Source organism: Ricinus communis, chromosome 9 (assembly GCF_019578655.1).
Source record: "Ricinus communis isolate WT05 ecotype wild-type chromosome 9, ASM1957865v1, whole genome shotgun sequence".
Taxonomy (NCBI): domain Eukaryota; kingdom Viridiplantae; phylum Streptophyta; class Magnoliopsida; order Malpighiales; family Euphorbiaceae; genus Ricinus; species Ricinus communis.
In genome coordinates, this window is record NC_063264.1 from 3,590,267 (window position 1) to 3,611,441 (window position 21,175).

At 37.2% G+C, this 21,175-nt stretch overlaps 2 protein-coding genes across 2 annotated transcripts; both read right to left on the reverse strand.

Moving 5' to 3' along the window:
- Positions 1 to 8,260: 8,260 nt before the first annotated feature.
- LOC8280212 (putative calcium-transporting ATPase 13, plasma membrane-type) lies at positions 8,261 to 11,581 on the reverse strand. The gene has a single exon (XM_002517010.4). It carries the CDS (start codon positions 11,459 to 11,461, stop codon positions 8,420 to 8,422), a length of 3,042 nt encoding a protein of 1,013 aa, XP_002517056.1. The 5' UTR covers positions 11,462 to 11,581; the 3' UTR covers positions 8,261 to 8,419.
- Positions 11,582 to 15,726: 4,145 nt separating this feature from the next.
- On the reverse strand, positions 15,727 to 19,165 carry LOC8280211 (putative calcium-transporting ATPase 13, plasma membrane-type). The gene has a single exon (XM_025156983.2). The coding sequence runs from the start codon at positions 18,946 to 18,948 to the stop codon at positions 15,892 to 15,894; it is 3,057 nt and encodes a 1,018-aa protein (XP_025012751.2). The 5' UTR covers positions 18,949 to 19,165; the 3' UTR covers positions 15,727 to 15,891.
- Positions 19,166 to 21,175: the final 2,010 nt, after the last annotated feature.

Genomic DNA, 21,175 nt, shown 5'->3' on the forward strand with positions numbered 1-21,175 from the left:
ACCAAAATCCCTCTAGTACTCTATGTTCCTATACAAATCCTACCCTCAAAATATGAAAAACCTGTTCCAGTTATAGCTTTCTTTGACACTGGAGCTCAAAGAAGCATGATGAATCCAGAGGTCCTTCCATCTGAATACTGGAAGCCCGTGATCGATTTTGGGCGTGGTCAAACCTTCAAAACTACTCTGATCACAAAATAGAAAATCGGGATATAGTTTTTCCCTGATTGCGTAGTATGGACGCATATCATTGGTTCGGATCTTCCAAGCAAGGACATCCTAATAGGGTTTGATGTTTATCATCAAGCTCAGAAGCTCTAGATTCTTCCCACTGGCATAAAATTCAAAAGACAATTTCGGCCATACAGAGACCTCAAATATGTTCACTATAGCAGATACCGGTCCACCATTCTTGCAATACACAGAAAAATTCATTCTCTTTTGTCCAGAATCTCATTCACACTTCCAACACCCTCTTCCACTATGGAAAAATCCCTAGTTCTATATCAGTCTCCCTTTCAAGCTCAATGAGGATATCAACCCCACAAAGGCCACACATTTGGGAATGTCTCCTACAGATCTAGCCCTTGCCAGATCAGAGTGCCTAACCCTGTTACAGTAAGGTCTCATTGAGCCCACAACCTCACAATGGGCTTGTCAAGCCTTTTATGTGAAAAAACGGTATGAAAAGATACGAGGGAAAAAGAGACTTGTCATAGACTACAAGCCCCTAAACCATTTCTTACAAGACAACAAATTCCCTCTCCCTCGAATCTCAAACCTCAAGGTCCATATCCAGAAGGCCCAATTCTATTCCAAATTTGACCTGAAAGCGGGCTTTTGGCAGCTGGGTATCCAGCCCTCAAAGAGATACAAAACAACCTTTTGTATCCCTAATGCCCAGTATCAATGGACAATCATGCCTTTTGGGTTCAAAACGGCCCCTTCACAATTTCAAAAGACCATGATTGAGATCTTTGGGCCTATCCTTTACTCCTCTTTGATCTACATTGATGACATTCTCCTATTCTCAGAAACAGCTGAGGAACATCATCAACTCCTAAAATAATTCCTCGCCATTATTCAAAAATATGGCATCATGCTGTCAGAAAAGAAGAGTCTTATTGGCCGACAAGAGATAGAATTCCTTGGCATGCAATTCAAAAATGGCCAATACACGTATGGTCCCCATCTGACAAAGGAACTTGATCACTTTCCAGAAGAAAATCTCTTAGTAAAACAAATTCAACAGTTCCTTGGGATTCTGAATTATGTCAGAGAAGCCATACCACACCTGTCCAGTTACACGTGCCATCTCTCAAAGATGCTAAAAAAGGACCCTCCTCCTTGGGGAACAGAGCAGACTACAGCTATCCGACAACTAAAATAGCTGGCTCGCAATCCTCCACCTCTTACTATCCCATCCACAGGAAAGCTCATTCTCCAGAAAAATGCGTCTGATTATGCATGGGGGGCCATCCTCAGTGGTGAGGGAGGTTGCAGAGTGGTTTTTGAAGATGAAGAAGCCATAAAGATTATAGGAAGATTTACTGTCGAGGTGAGGAGGACTATAGGTTGATTTTGTGGTTTTGAAAGTGTGGATAAGAAATCTGGAATTAGATTTCTCGTCCCTTTTATATGCTGAACTTCAAAATCATACCTGCTGAACCATGATTTTAACCGCAATAATTGAGGTTCTGGTAAGGCTTTCTGGTTGGATTCAAGGATTTTTGAAAAAGAAGAATTATCCATCCGAACCAGGAAGTGTTGTCCAATCAAAAAGAATTCGAATTTCTTTATCCCATATTTGACTGCCAAAATCTCCTTGTAGATTGTGTGGTAATGTCTTTCTGAGGAAGAATACTGTCCAGATGCATAACCACACAGTTGGTCTTTGCCATTGAGGTTTTCAAGGAGGATGGCCCCCCATGCATAATCAGACGCATTTGTCTGGAGAATGAGCTTTCCTGTGGATGGGATAGTAAGAGGTGGAGGATTGCGAGCCAACTCTTTTAGTTTTCGGACAGCTGTAGTCTGCTCTGTTCCCCAAGGAGGAGGGTCCTTTTTGAGCATCTTTGAGAGATGGCACGTGTAACTGGACAGGTGTGGTATGGCTTCTCTGACATAATTCAGAATCCCAAGGAACTGTTGAATTTGTTTTACTAAGAGATTTTCTTCTGGAAAGTGATCAAGTTCCTTTGTCAGATGGGGACCATACGTGTATTGGCCATTTTTGAATTGCATGCCAAGGAATTCTATCTCCTGTCGGCCAATAAGACTCTTCTTTTTTGACAGTATGATGCCATATTTTTGAATAATGGCGAGGAATTGTTTTAGGAGTTGATGATGTTCCTCAGCTGTTTCTGAGAATAGGAGAATGTCATCAATGTAGATCAAAGATGAGTAAAGGATAGGCCCAAAGATCTCAATCATGGTCTTGTGAAATTGTGAAGGGGCCGTTTTGAGCCCAAAAGGCATGACTGTCCATTGATACTGGGCATTAGGGATACAAAAGGCTGTTTTGTATCTCTCTGAGGGCTGGATACCCAGCTGCCAAAAGCCCGCTTTCAGGTCAAATTTGGAATAGAATTGGGCCTTCTGGATATGGACCTTGAGGTTTGAGATTTGAGGGAGAGGGAATTTGTTGTCTTGTAAGAAATGGTTTAGGGGCTTATAGTCTATGACAAGTCTCTTTTTCCCTCGTATCTTTTCAGACCGTTTTTCCATATAAAAGGCTTGACAAGCCCATTGTGAGGTTGTGGGCTCAATGAGACCTTGCTGTAACAGGGTTAGGCACTCTGATCTGGCAAGGGCTAGATCTGTAGGAGACATTCCCAAATGTGTGGCCTTTGTGGGGTTGATATCCTCATTGAGCTTGAAAGGAAGACTGATATAGAACTAGGGATTTTTCCATAGTGGAAGAGGGTGTTGGAAGCGTGAATGAGATTCTAGACAAAAGAGAATGAATTTTTCTGTGTATTGCAAGAATGGTGGACCGGTATCTGCTATAGTGAACAGATTTGAGGTCTCTGTGTATGGCCGAAATTGTCTTTTGAATTTTATGCCAGTGGAAAGAATCTGGAGCTTCTGAGCTTGATGATAAACATCAAACCCTATTAGGATGTCCTTGCTTGGAAGATCCGAACCAATGATATGCGTCCATACTACGCAATCAGGGAAAAACTGTATCCCGATTTTCTATTTTGTGATCAGAGTAGTTTTGAAGGTTTGACCATTGGCTGCCCTGAAAAACTGATAATGGGGCTTCCAGTATTCATATGGAAGGACCTCTGGATTCATCATGCTTCTTTGAGCTCCAGTGTCAAAGAAAGCTATAACTGGAACATGTTTTTCATATTTTGAGGGTAGGATTTGTATAGGAACATAGGGTACTGGAGGGATTTTGGTCACAGGCTGAGAGAATTCAGGAGTAGCGAACTGAGCTAACTGAGGGAGTGGATGTGGAAGGCATTACATCTCTCAGAATGTCTTCTTCTTTTTCCTCTCTTAAAGAGAGACTGATCATCAAGATTGGGATCTCACTATCATCCGAGTCTGAAGAGGATCCTTCTGAGGATTCCGTGGAATCTGAATATTCCGCCTCAATCCCAAAAAGACTTTCTGGAGTGAGATTATCCTGTTCTGAGAGGAGAGATTCTATATCCTCTTCAAATGAGTCTGGAATGGACATAGACATACTGACTTGTTGAATCATTTTTGCTGATTTTTCTGGATTCTAGGGACAGTTCTTAGCATAGTGTCCCTTTTTTCTACAGATGTAGCATCTGTCAGATTTGTGACCTTGATTCCGTTTCTTCCGGAAATATCTGAACCCTTTTGAGCGCGTCTTTCTTTGTCTGAACTCCTTATTCCTGCGCGGGTATTTTTGAAAATGATACCCAGTCTTCTTCTTATGATTGGAACAGACGCAGGTTAAGGCCTTGCACTTGATCTTGAGATGATTTTTATTACAGGCTTTTTGAACTATTAAATCTCGTTGAGATAGCCTTCTAAACAAATCCTGTTGGTCACAGAGTCTCTTGATGGAAGAGAGTGAATTGCCAAATTTCTCCAAGAGTGATGGATGTGACCGGTTTCTTTGTTGCAGCAATCAGGTTGTTGACCTCTGGTTGTATTTCATTTGGTAATGAGGCGATGAAAGTATACTTCAGTGTATCATCACCATCATGTCCTCCGATGACATAATACAGTTTAGACATAGCAGAATAATGTCTTTCCAGATATTTCATTTTTAACGAACAACATGTTCGATCAAAGAATTCTTATTTTTGTTGTCGTATGACAAGATTATGACTTCCAAGGAACTGGTTATGGAGGACTGTAACCGCTGCTGATGGAGTTGGCAGTGTCACAAATTGAAGCCTGGTATACTCAGGCTGTGACTGAAACCAATCTCTCAAACTTCCTGTGAACCTTGTGACAAATTCGGCAAGAACTTTTTTGAGTGTGGCCCCTTCAAGGGTCATTTGGAGATCCATCCATGCCAAGAATTCAGAAAGCTTGTCTTTCCATTTTGATGGAGGCAGGTCATCAAAGGAGAACCAAGGTCCCGTACCAGTTGTCGGTTTTGACCTTGGGTATGGAGCTCCAGTAGGGGCAAAGAATGACTGTGCATCCTCATCCTCAAGTTCCACTACTTCTGGGCTGGGATCAGTAGTAGAAGTATTCATCAGAATTTCAGTGATATCCGCCATTTTTGAGGTATTTGAGGAGAAATCAGAATCATAGGGACTGATGAGAGATTGTTCTGGTAATTTTTCTTTAGAGGGTAAAGAAGGGGAGATTTTCTTTGGCTGGGTTCTTGAGTCTCTTGGGTAAAGATGAGAGAAAGTGCCAAAGGGCTGGTAGAGAGTTTCTTGTAGTTGTTCTGGCTGTGGGAGAAAAGAAAATGAAGAATAGTGTGAGGGAGCAATAGTAGAAGATGTAGAAGCTGCTGATGTAAAAGATGGGATCGTAGCAGTCTGATCTCTTCGAAGATCATGTTCAATCTGGTCAATTTGCCTTTTTAGCCTGGTAATTTCCTTTTCCTTCTGGATGAAGGCTGGAGTGATTGGCTGAGGAACTCGAAGCTCTTTGTCCAAAGCTTGATATTTGGCAGTGAGTGTTGAATAGAGTTGGAGTACTTCCTAAGAGAATGTATCCAACTTGTGGTCCAGTTTATAAGCCAGATGTAGAGCTTGATCCAGTTTTCCATCTATTTTCTTTAGATAGGAATTCTGGACAATGGAATTTGAAGTTTGCCAGTTCAGAACCTCTTCTGGTGGTGTGAGGGGTTCTATAGATCCGGAGGGAGTAATCCTTGAGGGAAGGATTTCCGATCTCTTATTCTCAGTCTTCCCTAAAGAAGGGAAATCTTCTGGCTGGAACATATAACAACTTTGGATTGCATGGGGTGGTTGTACTGCTGGTAGATCAGCCTGGATTTTCTTTCTGCAAGTTGCAGAGGGACTTTTTTCAAATTCAACTCCCAATTGGGACAAGAGTTCTTTCATTTCATCAAAAGAGATGTCAAGAACAGTCTTTCCTTCTTTTGCAAGAAGGTTTATGGCCTCATTGAACATTAGGAGTGGTGCTTTGCTCTGCTTTTGTTTCTGGGGAATGCCCATCCAAGGACCGTCTGGATCCCGGTCATCCGGCCTTGGTTCCATGGCTGAGCATGGAGAGTCTGGAGTCTTAACTCATGGATTTTTGTTAGAATGCTGAAAACAAGTTTCAGCAAAATCCAGATCATCTTCACAGGTGCATCCTGGTTGGCACATTCCTGGGTCAACATCCCAGATGAAGTGTCCTTTTACTTTAACAACATAGACCTGATGTCCAGAGGACTGGAATGAATGGATAGGGATCTTCTCCCTTGGTTTAGATACAGGCTGTATCATTGATGCCTGGAAGATAGAAGGTGCAGAAGAAGATTCTCCTATTTTTGTGAAGATCGTTTTTACTGTTCCGTCCTTTTGATTGACAAAAAGAGGGTCAGTGGCTTGAACAGGCTTAGCTTGGGATGCTTGAAGCTTTTCATAGTTGGTTACCCATTCAGTTGGGATCAACTTTTGCAGATCTTCTTTGTCCAGCTGCCTTGGAGCCTGGACAATTGTAGAAATCTGGCCAGAGTCAGCCATAATGAACAAAGCATCAGAGGAGGCTTGAAAGCCTGGGATTTGGAGATTAAAGGCATGATCCTGTAATTTGTAGACTATATGATGATGTAGGGTCGCAGAGAGAGCATCAATTACTTGATTTGCTCTCGTGATCTGGACTTGTACTTTGAGTGCAGTAGATAGGTAGGGATCGTTGAGGGATAGATTGAAATTGGGAAAGAAAGTCAAAACAACACTGCCTGTGTTAAGTGTTGTGACTATCGTGCCAATTACTGCATGTTCGTACTTAAGATATCTGGTGTCCAGCAGCAACATACGGGCTGTAACTAGTAGACCCATCCTTCCATGATAGGATATGACTAGTCTGACAGCTCCGAGACGGAGATGTGTATAGCCTTGTTTCCTCCATTGTTCTATGAAGGATGTTGGGATCTCAAGGGTAATATACTGCTCTTGTCTGGTAGCAGTAAGAGAACATTGAGAAAGGGAAGAAGATTGTACATATTCTTTAATAGAAAGGGATTGTTTGTGGATAATCTGATTGAGGGTCTTTCTGATAAAATTTTGTTTTTTAAAGATATTATATGGGTTTATAATAGGTACAAGGGTGTTTTCAACTTGGACGTTCTCAGGTATGTGAGAAATTTCTACAAGATGGTCTATTTTGTTGGATATGGTTTTTTTGCAAGAAGGGGAGAGTTGCAGGGTAGAAGTGTGAGTAGTAATTTCTGAAGACATAGTGGTTGGGTTTCTCTTCTCTGTTACCATGGCTCTGATACCATTGGGAGCCGAGATCTGTTTCTTCTATGATCCAAAAGGGCTAACTTGGCTATCGAAGTGTAAAAGAGCAGAAAGACCTCCCATGGCGAGGTGCCTATTTATGGTCTTAGCTTGAGAACATTCTCCTGCCTTGAGCTTAAATGGAATAAATTTTTGACACAAACATAATATAATAGTCAAGAATGAATATTCTGTTAACAGTATTCCGAAAGAATACCTATGGTTAAAAATATAAACCCAAAAAAGAGTTGCTAATTACTAGCGGTAACAATACAACCAAAAGCTTATTGACGCGTGCCTATATTACTAACTGATTCAGCTACTTGTTTACTGCTTAGCAACGCTGTTATTTAAGCTTAATACTCCATGCAGGCACTACTGAAACGGGCGCAATCAACATTGAATCGGGCTGGATATTGTTTGGCAGTTGAGCAATTGGCAGCCTCATCTGGGGGTTTTAATTTATAAGCAACCAGGCCGGGCCAACTCTAGGCCGATATTAGAAGTGGTCCAAAATGCTTAGCGGAGAGTTTTATATTCTTCATTGCAGCTACAGAAACCTGTCGATAGGGCTGAAGTTTCAAGTACACCAGGTTCAAATTCTGTGTCAGTTCTTTTGTTATGTTCATACTGCTTCATTCTGTTAGAAACTAGCTGCCATGGGTTCTGATGTAATACATATTTTGTAATTTCCTGCCTAGCAGTTGGAAATTCCCGAGCAGTTGGAACCGTAGAGAATTCTCCGGAAAAATGAGCGCGCATTGGAGGATCATAATCATTCAAGGCCCTGAATGGTGTCATCTTCATGGAAGTATGGTAGCAAGTCTTGTACCAATACTCAGCTAGACTAAGCCATTTCGGCTAGTCTTTCTGTCTGTGAAAAGTGAAGCTGCAAAGATACTGTTCCACACACTGTTTCACCCTCTCTATTTAAGTTATATATATATAAAACTGTGTTAACAATAATCAATTAAATGTTTTTGGGTACAAATAGCATCTCTATTTAAATCATCTAAACAAAAATGAATAAACAAGGGAAAACTGAAATATGTAGATTTTATAGCTTCCTCAACAACACTAATCAAAGTCTTTTTTTCTTTTCTGTTAAAAGTAAATCAGAATTTCACTTCAAATTAATTTTAACAGATAAATTTCTTAAATCCTACTTCAAAATCAACCTACAGAACCCCACCCCATGAATCCTCAATATATCCATTTTCTCTTGAACTGATATGTAAACATGATTGATCAACTATGGTTATGCTGCAAGCCTGCGAACCAAATAGGTGCCAATTTATCCAATTCCTAATATGATCCATTGCATTATACAAATCAAGCCATTATTATTGTCTGGAAAGATATTACAAAATGAATCTGGATTCCAATATATATTAAAATAAAAGAGATCACAAAAACAAATCTAATAAATAATAATCATCTGAATTTCTTGGATAAAAAAGGCATCTGTACTTTGATTTACACTAAGAAAAAAAGAATGAAAGAATTTATGTTTCTGAATTCTATTTCCTCCAGGTGAGATAGCTTAAAATTGGCTTCTCTGGGACAGGTATGAACTTGACCAACCAGCCAATTGGCCATGTAAGAGTTGCCATGCCAATGCATGCACCCCATTGACCCCAGTTCAATCTTTCTGTGTCTGCAAATTTCTTCAAAAACTCCACCATGAGCACCTGAAGGACAATGGTTACACCAATAATCCCTAAGAACAACTTGTTCTTATGTATCCCCTTGAAGACATTCTTTTTCTCCAGCTTCCTTGCATTGAATTCATTAAACACCTGGCAAAGAACGAAAGTATTAAAGATCAAGGTGTCCTTTACCTCCTCAGTCACACCAAAGATGGATTTGCCCTTGAACTGTAGTGTCAAGAGGACAGCTATCTGATAGAAAGCTTGAGCTAATAGGTTCTTCCACATTATGTTGGTGATGAGTGGCTCAGTTCGGCCCACAGGTTTTTTATCCATGAGCTCTTTGGTGGGTTGTTCTGTAGCAAGAGCCAGAGCACCGAGTGTATCCATGATCAGATTCACCCACAGTAGCTGGACTGCTGTTAATGGGACTTCTCCGGCTGAGACTGCTGCTACGAAATTGATTACTAGAGCAGCAACATTGACGGTTAGCTGAAACTGAATGAATTTCTGTATGTTGTTGTAGACACATCTTCCCCACCTTAAAACTGTGGCCACAGAAGCGAAATTATCATCCAAAATCACAATATCTGAGCTTTCTTTGGCAACTTCAGTGCCTTGGATCCCCATAGACAGTCCAATATCTGCTTCTTTCAGTGCTGGTGCATCATTTGTGCCATCACCAGTTACTGCCACCACTTGACCTTTTTGTTTGAGGCACTGCACCATGAGAAGTTTGTCGAAAGGAGAGGACCTTGCCATCACACATATTTGGTCAACTTTCTCCATTCTTTCCTCGTGTGTGTAATTGCGAAATTCTTCTCCTTCTACTACAGCTCCACTAAACATGTCTTGACCAGGCTTGAGTATCCCGCACTCGAGGGCTATAGCTCTTGCAGTGAAGACATTATCACCTGTGATCATTTTGATGCTCACTCCAGCATGTTGGCAATCTTCTACAGCTTTCTTCACCCCCGGTCGACATGGGTCCTTGATACCTACAAGTCCTAAAAGGGTCAAGCCATTTTCTTTAAGCTTCTTATCCTGTATTCCAGCTTCATATTGTTCTTCTGATATCTGAGCATGTGCAAAAGCAATGCAGCGAAGGCTCTCAGCAGCCATTTCTTGTATAATTTGCTTGAATACGGTCCTTTCATTATCATCCAGTTCTTTCACTATTCCACAAGCATCGTAGTAACTTGTACACATTGCAAGTATCATCTCTGCAGCTCCTTTCCACTGCACATGGATTGTGCTATCAAGCTTCTTCCTTATTGAAACGCCACTCCTTTTCTTCTGTGAATTGAAGGCTTCAACTTGGAGAATAGTACAACTTTGCTTCTGCTCCTCCATATCCATTTCCAAATCCAGGATGGCCCAAGAAAGAATTGCTTTTTCTGTGGGACTACCTGAGAACTCAAACTCTGATTGTGCATGTGCTCTATAGGCACTACCGGTTGTATTGAGGGCAACTCCTTGTCTGATCAGGTCAAGTACATATGGGGAAATTGAAGAAGAAGTGATTTGTTCTGCTTGGCCTAGCCAAAATTTGGTAACCTTCATCAGGTTCATTGTAAGAGTGCCTGTTTTATCGGTACAGATTGTGGTAGCGGAGCCCATAGTCTCACAGGCAGAGAGCTTTCGCACCATTGCTTGATCAGCCATCATTCTCTTCATAGAATAAGCTAGAGTCAGTGTAACAGCCAATGGCAAACCCTCTGGAATGGCAACTACAACAATTGTGACTGCAGCTGCTACAATTCCCACAACAGCATTTACTATGTCATCCGCCTTTGTACTGCTGCCATTGAACTCCCGATTTCCATTCTCATCTTGTGTATTCCCTGTGAAGTAACGAACCAACAACACTACGAGAACAAGGAAAGCAACAGCCAGACCCACCTTGCCTATTGATGAGGTGAGCTTATTAAGCCTAGCCTGCAAAGGTGTTTGTTCATTGGTGTCGCGGCTGATATGGCTCATCATTTCTCCCCATGTTGTATTCATCCCAACAGATGTAACAAGCATTCGTCCGTAGCCGTCAGCTACCTTAGTGCCGGAGAACAAGAATGGATTTTGGTGGGAATTAACTTCTACATGATCACTCTCTCCCGTCATGCTGGATTCATCTATCTGCAAGGAGTGCCCATCTATGAACAATCCATCAGCAGGGACTTGGTCTCCAATCTTGAGACAAACAACATCTCCAACAACAAGTTCAAATATCGAAAGCTGTAGCCGCCGACCACCTCTTACAACATCAATTTGAATATTGTTGCTGACTTTGGACAACTTATCAAATTGCCTATTCTGCCTGTAATTGCTTACAGCAGAGACAGCTATGACTAGAAAGACAGCAACAAAGATGCTGCCACCGTCATACCATCCTTCTTTCAAACCATGCTCTTTAATTCCAAAGCCAAGAGAAAGTGCTGCACAGCCTAAAAGAATGGCAATGGTAAGATCTTTGAAAGCTTCTACAACAAAATAGAAAAAGCTCTTGGTCGGTGGTTTCTTATAGGTGTTGGAGCCAAATGCTTCTTGTCGACGAGCAATGTCCTCAACACCACCAAAGATGCCACCTTCAGTATTGGTCTCAACAGCAGAGGCTACACCAGCAACACCACCTAATTTTTGAAGCTGTTGGTGACTTTTCTCTTTTACGAGATCAGTGAGACATGCATGATTGATCTTAAAGGTGGTGAAATCTGGCTTAATATCAACAACAGAATAAGATGGAGAATGGGAAAGTGTTGTGGTTTGTTTCTTTGCTATAGCAACCTTGGTAACAGATTGTATAGCTCTGGAGCAATAAATGGTTGCAAATGCTAAGTGCCACCTTTTATTAGACTGGCTAACTGTAGAAGGCACATCAAGCAAGTAGTCGATGCTTGCTTGCAAAATTGTTGTCATATATTTTGTACTTTGAAGGACTTAGCAAAGATAAAAGAAAAATGTGGGAATTTGATTTTCTTTTGGTAGTTGAAAATGGAAGTGTTTTAGAGATCTGAGACGGCAATGAAGTTTGGGACAAGAATTGGACTGTTTTTATATGCGGCGAATGGGTACAAAAGGCAAAAGGCAAGGTGGTGCCATTTTTACTAATTTCAATATGAATATAAGACCGCGTTTACAACTTGGATACAGATAAGAGTTGCACGTAAACACGCGCTTACTTGATCTCTGATTCCCCGTAATTTCAGAATCTTAGCCTGTAAGGTCCGTAATCATAATACGAGAATTAAAATGTGAGGGCACACCTGTATCTCCAATGCTTGATGTCATGCGATGGGAGCTTGTCGACAGATTTAGACATGTTTTGGAATCACAACTTTTACAAACCATTTTATTAAAGTTATTAATTCACTTTTAACTTTGATTTTGATGGCCCAAATTTATTATAAATTGATTATTTATTAACTGTTCTATTTCCGTTATTATTATTTTAATTATAAATTTAATTTATAAATAAAATTGATATATTTATTTTTAATATTTTAAAAAATAATATGATAAATTAAATATTTTTAAATAATTTTTCTGAAAATTATAATATTTTAAGTTTCTAATAAGGGTATTTAGAAATATTTATTAATTAATATTTAATATTATGTAATTTAATACTATAAATATAGTTCTTAGGATTAGAAATTATTAGATAATGTGAAAACTAATTTATTAGTTAATACAGTATTAAAAATATAATTTTAAGTGTTATTTTTGGAATTGGACCACCGTATAATTAAAAAATTAATTTATTATTTAATATAATAATAAAATGTAATTAAAATATTATTTTTTAAAATTAAAATTATTGTTTAATTAGAAAATATAACTTATTAATCAATAAATTATTTATTTAAAATTGAGAATATTTATGAAATTAATTGGGGAATAGACCAAATCTGATTCAATGAACTTCTGAATTTTCATAATCAAATTCAAATGTAATATGAAAAAAAGTACCAAGTCAAAGATCAATATATAAATCCCATGGGAATGTAGGAGCAGTTGTTTGCAATATTTCATGTGAATATCATTCCAAACTACCACCTGTATGAATGATCCATGAAAGATCCATACAAGGATATTGCATTTACTATTGAAGCCCTCTTTAGGAAACCAAACCATGTAAATTTATTAAACGCGCCGGGAACCTAATTTTCTATTTGTCAATCAAAGAAAATAGCCGGATGTTACGTTTATTTATTCATATTGATTGCTTTAACATAACATGCGATGTATCGATTAGTTGGTTAAGATTTTAATTTTATATACATTAAAATTTTATTTTTATAATCTAAATATCTATTATTTTTAATTTAATTTATTACATATTTAAATTTAATTTTTAATAATATTTAAATATTTTCATAACATATATGAATGTAAATATATTAAAATATTATAAAAAAATAAATTTAAATATATTAAATTTAAAATATTAAAATTCGCCGCACAGATTAATGACTTGGGATTTTAGGCTAAATGCTTCCCACCAGACCAGTAGGAATACAATTCTTTGACTTTCCGTTTTTTTTTTTTTTTCTTTCTGATAAAAGAGAATATATATTTTATTAATAAGATTCTTGACCATCCTTTTCAACGTTATCATTCATTGTCCCATTCATCTCAATGTTCCTTTTATATGAACACGGAAAAACATTAATAGGAAACTTCCCATAAACCTAGCAAAATTCTTAAGTGGATATTGGCGTGCGATTCAATGTTTTCTTTGAAAAATATTTTATCTATTTTTATTTTTTAAATATATGATAGAGATTTTATTTTAATAAAAATAATTATAGTACTTGTAATTTTTTTTAAATTTTAGTTTCTTTATTCCAGAGACAATTTAATAAATTAATATTTTACATAAATAAATCGATACCATTTATTTTAATATTTTCAAATAATTATATTATATTAATTAATGGATTTAAATAATCAAATAAAAAATTTTATTAAGTTGAATTATTTTGACTAATAATAGGATATAAATATAAATGTATATTTAAGTGTTAAAAATATCATTTTTACTTTAATCTATGTTGGTATAAGAAACCTAGATTGCATCATTAGCTTGATTGACTTAGAAAAATTGCAAGTCACCGTCTCATTCATTAGATCTAGACTTAAAGTAAATTAGAAGATTACTAAGTGAATAGCTAGACTAAATACTATCTTTAGCATATAGTTTTAAATCATAATCATTTGTATTTGAATTGTATATTTATTTATTATTTTGTTACTTTACTTTATAAATATTACTCTATCAAAAATATTGATTTAGAGTGTTTAAATTTACTTTTATTGTTTTGTATTGATAATTAGTCTTTATAATAAGTGGCCTCATAGTTCCTTGAGAGATCGACCTCGTGATAAACTTATCCTTACTGTAGGAACTGTTCATGCACTTGCGAGTACTACAAAAGACACATTAATATAATAAACATAAATATAATTTAATACAAATTAGATTATGCATTTGAACATAATTTAATTAAAAATAACATAAAGTTCAAAGGCCTCTTCATAACATGACAAATCAAGTAAATAACTGTGTCAAAAGAAGGGATAATACTAAAGTTTAAGCCTTTTACATCAGTATTTGTTTTCAAAGGAACCTTTAAGGTCAGTATTATTCGATTAATTGGTTAATTTCTTAGTTTAGTTTGATCTGTAAAATTTGTTAATATGATTGATCTCAATTCTATTTATATTAAAAAATTGAAATAACCATATAAATGATATTATGTATTTAATTTTTAATTATTAAAACTGAAATATTCTATAGATGTTAAAAAATATTTTGTTAATAAGTAATTATTACATAAAATATTTATTTGTTTTGTTAGTCCAATTCAATTTGAACTTTTAGCTCTGTTAATTTGATTATTGGTAATCTAATCTTGATAAAATTTAATTTTAAAATTTTTGAAACCAAATAAACTAAATCCGGGAATAAAATTCCAATATCCTTGCTTTCTCTCTCCAAGATTATCTTAAACGACAGAGTTCTTAACATACGACAATCCTTCTGTTCCAATATTTTTTTTTTATCCACAGATGCTAAAATCTTTGTATTAGTTTTGCAACAGCCAACTGAAGTTCCTCATTAGTTACAGCAGAAAGTTGCTGGCAAGTTTTGTCTATCTCTGTTTGATTAGTTAGAGATGTTGAATTTCGGTATTAATCTATTAAGTACAGGATCGGGTGTGCTTTACTTCATTTAACCATGAGAGTTGAGATGTTTCTGAAGTTAAATTCTAATAAATAAATGCGTTTATTTTCATAAGATTATACTTGATGAATTTAATCATCATTCATCACTGTATTACATTATAATTCATCATAGAATTTGGTTGATATTTATTGCCTGATGATGGACAAGCCATATCCTGAATGTTTACTCCATGTTGAATGTTCAAATGATTCTGTTTTCTTTAATTCGAAGCCCCTTATTATATAGTTTCGTTTCTGTGCAGTAAATTTGTAACTGCAGAGAGAGAATTAAACTAGCGGTGCAGCCAAAACAATTTCATTAGAACAACAGTAAAGAAATATCCAATAGAGATTGAATCCTAAGTAACACAATCCATGTGAAAAAACTCCAACTACCTTAGATCACAAAGCAATAAAAAGAGCAAACCGGAGCAATTGTAAACAAAGAAACAGAACAAGGGATCAGCATATCCCGGTGTAGAATTGGCAACTGAGAAGCCGTTTACTGTAAGCGAGACTTCCGATTAAAAATAGCTGCGATATAATCATCTGTGTAGCAAAAAGAAAACAGAAGCTATTCCCGGAACAAACTTAATTTTGTTCAAAACACATTCAAACCAAATTATGTAACACAAAGTAGCAATAGAGCATGAGATGACTGAATTGCGAAGACAACTCAGAACTATGCAATAAAGTCGGAGTTTCGAGCAACACCTGATTTCGCTAGCCTGTCAGCAGTACAGTTAGCTTGACGGTATACGTGAGATAAACTAAAGAAGCTTGGAAAACTAACGAGTACTTTGATTTTGGTGAGTGAATTCCGTAACTTCCATGGGAAATTACTTAAGCTGCCATTTACCCACTTAACTGCATTTGTGGAATCAGATTCCATTATTATAACCAACTTATCAGAACAAATCAACAGGCATTATAATAAGACAATTATGTTAAAGAAGAATTCTTTTGATTGATTGATATAACAAACAATTGCATATGATGCAGAGTTTACAAAAAGAATTTTTTGTTAATAAAATTTACTTGCAACTGGATATAATAAGTAGTTCCCTCGTTTATTAAACCTACGAAGAAGGAAGAAATCTTTTTGCATCATAGAAATTCTACTTCCACCACTTGATATAGCTGAATATTGGTTTGTCTGGAACAGGTAGACTCTTGATAGACCAACCAATTGGCCAGGAGATGGCTGCCATGCCAATGCATGCGCCCCATTGAACCCAATTCAACCTCTCTGTATCTGCAAATTTCTTCATAAACTCCACCATCAGCACCTGAAGGATAATGGTTATGCCAATGATTCCCAGGAACAACCTGTTCTTATGTATCCCTTCGAAGACATTCTTCTTTTCCAGCTTCCTTGCATTGAATTCATTAAACACTTGGCATAAAACAAAAGTGTTGAAGATCAAGGTGTCATTTACCTTCTCATTCACATCAAACATGGATTTACCCTTGAACTGTAGTGTCAAGAGGACAGTTATCTGATATAAAGCTTGAGCTAATAGGTTCCTCCACATTATGTTGGTGATCAATGGCTCAGTTCGGCCAATGGGTGGCTTATCCATCAGCTCTTTGGAGGGCTGTTCCGTGGCAAGAGCTAGAGCACCAAGTGTGTCCATGATTAGATTCACCCACAGTAACTGGACTGCTGTTAATGGGACTTCACCGGCTGAAACTGCTGCAACGAAATTTATAACGAGCGCAGCAACATTGACAGTGAGCTGGAATTGAATAAATTTCTGTATGTTGCTGTAGACACATCTTCCCCACCTCAGAACTGTGGCCACAGAAGAAAAATTATCATCCAAAATGACAATATCAGAGCTTTCCTTGGCAACTTCAGTGCCCTGAATACCCATAGACAGCCCAATATCTGCTTCTTTCAATGCTGGTGCATCATTAGTGCCATCACCAGTGACTGCCACCACTTGGCCTTTTCGCTTTAGGCACTGTACCATGAGAAGCTTGTCAAAAGGAGAAGACCTTGCCATCACACGTATCTTTTCAACTTTTTCCAGTCTTTCCTCTTCTGTATAGTTGCGAAATTCTTCTCCTTCTATTATAGCTCCACTCGATATATCCTCACCAGGCTTAAGAATGCCACATTCAATGGCTATAGCTCTTCCTGTGAAGACATTGTCACCTGTGATCATCTTAATGTCCACTCCAGCATGTTGGCAATCTTCGACAGCTTTTTTCACCCCTGGTCGACATGGATCCTTGATTCCCACAAGTCCTAATAGGGTCAAACTGTTTGCTTTGAGTTTCTCATCTTGTATTTCAACTTCATATTGCTCTGATGATATTGGTGTATGTGCAAAAGCGATGCAACGGAGGCTGCTAGCTGCCATATCTAGAATAATTTGCTTGAATATGTTCCTCTCATGATCATCTAAGTCCTTCAAGATTCCAGAAGCATCATAGAAGCTTGAGCACAATGCTAGTATCATCTCTGCAGCTCCTTTCCAATGAACATGGAGTGTGTTATCCAACTTCTTCCTTATCAGGACTCCACTTCTTTTCTTTTGTGAATTGAAGGCTTCAACATGGAGGATACTACAACTCTGCTTCTGTTCTTCCATATCCATTTCCAATTCCAAGACTGCCCAAGAAAGAACTGCTTTTTCTGTGGGACTACCTGAGAACTCAAACTGTGATCCTGGATTTTCTCTGTAGACACTTCCAGTTGTATTGAAGGCAATCCCTTGTTTGATCAATTCAAGTACATTCGAGGAAACTGAAGAGGAAGTTCTCTGTTTCATCGACTCTTGGCCTAGCCAAAATCTTGTTACCTTCATCAGGTTCATTGTGAGAGTACCGGTTTTATCTGTACAAATTGTGGTAGCAGATCCCATAGTCTCACACGCGGAGAGTTTCCTCACCATTGCTTGATCAGCCATCATTTTCTTCATTGAATAAGCTAGAGTGAGTGTGACAGCCAAGGGCAATCCTTCTGGAATTGCAACAACTACAATAGTAACGGCAGCTGCTACAATTCCCACTACACCATTTACTATATCATCCGCCTTTGTCTTGCTGCCATTGAACTCCCTGTTTCCATTCTCATCTTGTGTGTTTCCAGTGAAGTAACGTACCAATAAAACTACAAGAACGAGGAACGCAACTGCCAGACCAACCTTACCTATTGATGAGGTGAGCTTATTAAGTCTAGCCTGCAAAGGTGTCTGCTCATTTGTGTCGCGGCTGATATGGCTCATCATTTCTCCCCATGTTGTGTTCATGCCAACAGATGTAACGAGCATCCTACCATAGCCATCAGCAACCTTGGTGCCGGAGAACAAGAATGGATTTTGACCAGCATTAACTTCGACGTGATCGCTCTCCCCTGTCATGCTGGATTCATCTATTTGCAAGGCATGCCCGTCTATGAACAATCCGTCAGCAGGAACCTGGTCTCCAATCTTTAAACAAACGACGTCTCCGACAAGAAGTTCAAAGATGGAAACCTGTTGCCTCCGACCATGTCTCACAACATCAATTTGGATGTTATTGCTGACCTTGGACAACTTGTCAAATTGTCTATTTTGTCTGTAATTGCTTACGACAGAGACGGCTATGACAAGGAAAACAGCAACAAATATGCTGCCACCATCATACCAGCCTTCTTTAAGGCCATGCTCTTTGATACCAAATCCAAGAGAAAGTGTTGCACAGCCTAAAAGAATGGCAATTGTTAGATCCTTAAAAGCTTCTACAACAAAGTAGAAGAAACTCTTAGTTGGCGGTTTCTTATACTTGTTGAAGCCGAATGCTTCATGACGGCAAGCGATGTCCTGAGCATTGCCTTCGATGCCTCTTTCTATGTCGGTTTCAATAGCAGATGCAACACCAGCAATTCCACCGTAATTTCGAAGTTTGTCAAGATTTTTCATTTTCACAAGTTCAGTTAGGGTTGCCTGATGAAGCTTGAAGTTGCCATTGTCTGGATTAACGTTAACTAGAATGAAAGATGGAGATGGAGAAATTTTACTTGCTTTTCTCTTGAGAGTAGCTTTTTTGGCGAGAGATTGTAAGGTTCTGGAACAATATATCTTAGAAAAAGCCAAATGCCATAATTTACTTGGTTTGCTTCTGTTAGTGATAGAGAAACCAAGCGAACAGTCAATGCAAAGGTTTGCATGCGTCAGGGTAGACATAATTGAACAGCAAGAAAGTGGGAAAATAAAGTGCTGACGAAAAGATTCAATTTAGAGAAGCAAGGGGTGGTAACAAGGAGACAATAAGAAAACAAGAACGTAGTGAAATAGTATAGTTTGAGTTTTATATGGGATGTTTTCCAGCCAAACGATTAAATATCTGGAGAATGGATGAGGTTGATGTAGTATTCTCCTGGATGATCAATCCTTATATAACCTTGTCTTCGCGTATTGTGAACAACAAGGAACATATTTGTATATTTGGTGGAAGTTGCTGATAACCTGTTTTTCATTTTCTTTGAGAATCTTGCTTCCAATCGAAGTTCTTTAATTTGTCTATTCCTTTTCTTTTAAAATAAAGGTACAACAAAGCCCCTTGGGGAAGGAAAATTAAGTCTATCCTTCGTTTTGACTCAATTTAACTCTTTAACTTTAAAAATAAGTGTAATTAAATATAATTTACTAGCTCTCATAATATCTCAGATAATGATAGAGTCTAATCAAATTTGCACCAATAACATAATGTCACCTATCTTTTAGTTTTTATTATTATTTTAAAATAAAAAATACTAAAATTAATTCGATTCAGAGCATATAGATGAAATAATAAAGGTTTCTTTTAGTTTAACCTAACTCTCGAATTCGAAACTTGAATATGCAACTATAATAACACTCTAAATAGAGTATTTTATTATCTGTAAGAGCCTTGCTCGGTACGTCTAAATTAACTGAATATATGTATACCGAAAAAAATTAACTCAAAAGTTAAAATTAATAAATAAGTGAAAAAGAATAAAAAGTAAAAAGATCGGTGAATCTCGTCTTTTCTATTATTGCTCAACATCGTTGTTTTGTCGTCTGATCTCTTGTCACTGCTGATGATCGGTGCTGTCGTCAGCCTTACCAGCAGCTCCATCTTTCCCAGTAGCTCTGCCATAGCTAATCTCTCCAACGCCGCCTTTGCCATTGATGAACAACAACTCCGCCTCCACCACCCTTGCCTCCACTTTCAACGACTAGCAATAGATTGAGAAGTGTTAGGTATGGCTCATATACCAATTTAAGGGACAAATGCTAGAGTGGAGCGACAATATTTGTCCATGAGGGAGTTTCGTAGTTAGTCTGCAGGCTACGGTCTAAGTGGGTTGAGGGTGCGGGGGCAACGCCCTCGCGGTACGGTACATTACAATGTATTTTTGTAATTGTGTTAATGGTTATATATATATTTTGTATTTATAACCTAGTTAGGGTATCAATAATATAATACAGCCGTTCATCGCTCCTGAGGACGTAAACACATTATTGAACTTCGTTAAATCCTTGTGTTCTTATTTTTCTTGATTGTTTATTCATATTCCTGTGATTATTAATCTTATTTCTCAACAAGAAGGATGAACAGCACAGGCCTTTAAGTTTTGTTATGGTGGTAGGGAAGTAACAAAAGAACAGTGCAATGGAATGCAAACGGCCAACACCGAATCATTATTGACGTTTTTCAAGGATTGATTATTTTCAAATTTTTTTATTAATTAGAATATATTTTGAATTGATATAATAGTATTTTTAATTATTAGTTTTTCTTTTAGAAAAATAAAGAAATATAATACAACTAGGTCTCATTATTTGGTTGGCTTATCATCGTATGTGATCCTAATATTAAGAGAGTTATTAACACTGTTCGTAATTGGATTTTATTGGACTTTTTTAAAATGATAAAAAGTCTATTTGAGAAGTTTTGAAGTACGAGTAATCAATTATGTTTTTACAATTTTTCTTGAGACTTTCTTGTACCTTTTACGTATATAAAATAAGAAAGTTAACATCACTTTTATGGTTAACCGAGCTCGTGTTCCGTTTAAACTATTCATATACCATACTTAGATCGCAACAGTACAATGAAACAAAGCTGATAAAATGTGAACTAATATATAAATTAGAATATTTCATAATATTAATTCATCTTTTAAGAGAAAAATGAATATTCAAATTGGAAAAGTATAAAAAAAGAAAGATTAGATAACACTTGTTGTCTTTGTTGAAAGCTTTTGACGACATACATATATATATATATATATAGTAAACAAATGAAATTTACATATCTTGCTTCCTAAGAGCTCTCACATGTTGAACAACAGTAAAGTGAACTGATAAAGGAGTCGTCTGATTACACATTTTTTAATATTAGTGAGAGTTTATTATCTGATTATAAATAATAGAAAGGAAAATA

Bases quoted from the DNA above. Each gene is read 5' to 3' on its own strand.
- LOC8280212 (XM_002517010.4), bottom strand. From the start codon at position 11,461: ATGACAACAATTTTGCAAGCAAGCATCGACTACTTGCTTGATGTGCCT.
- LOC8280211 (XM_025156983.2), bottom strand. From the start codon at position 18,948: ATGTCTACCCTGACGCATGCAAACCTTTGCATTGACTGTTCGCTTGGT.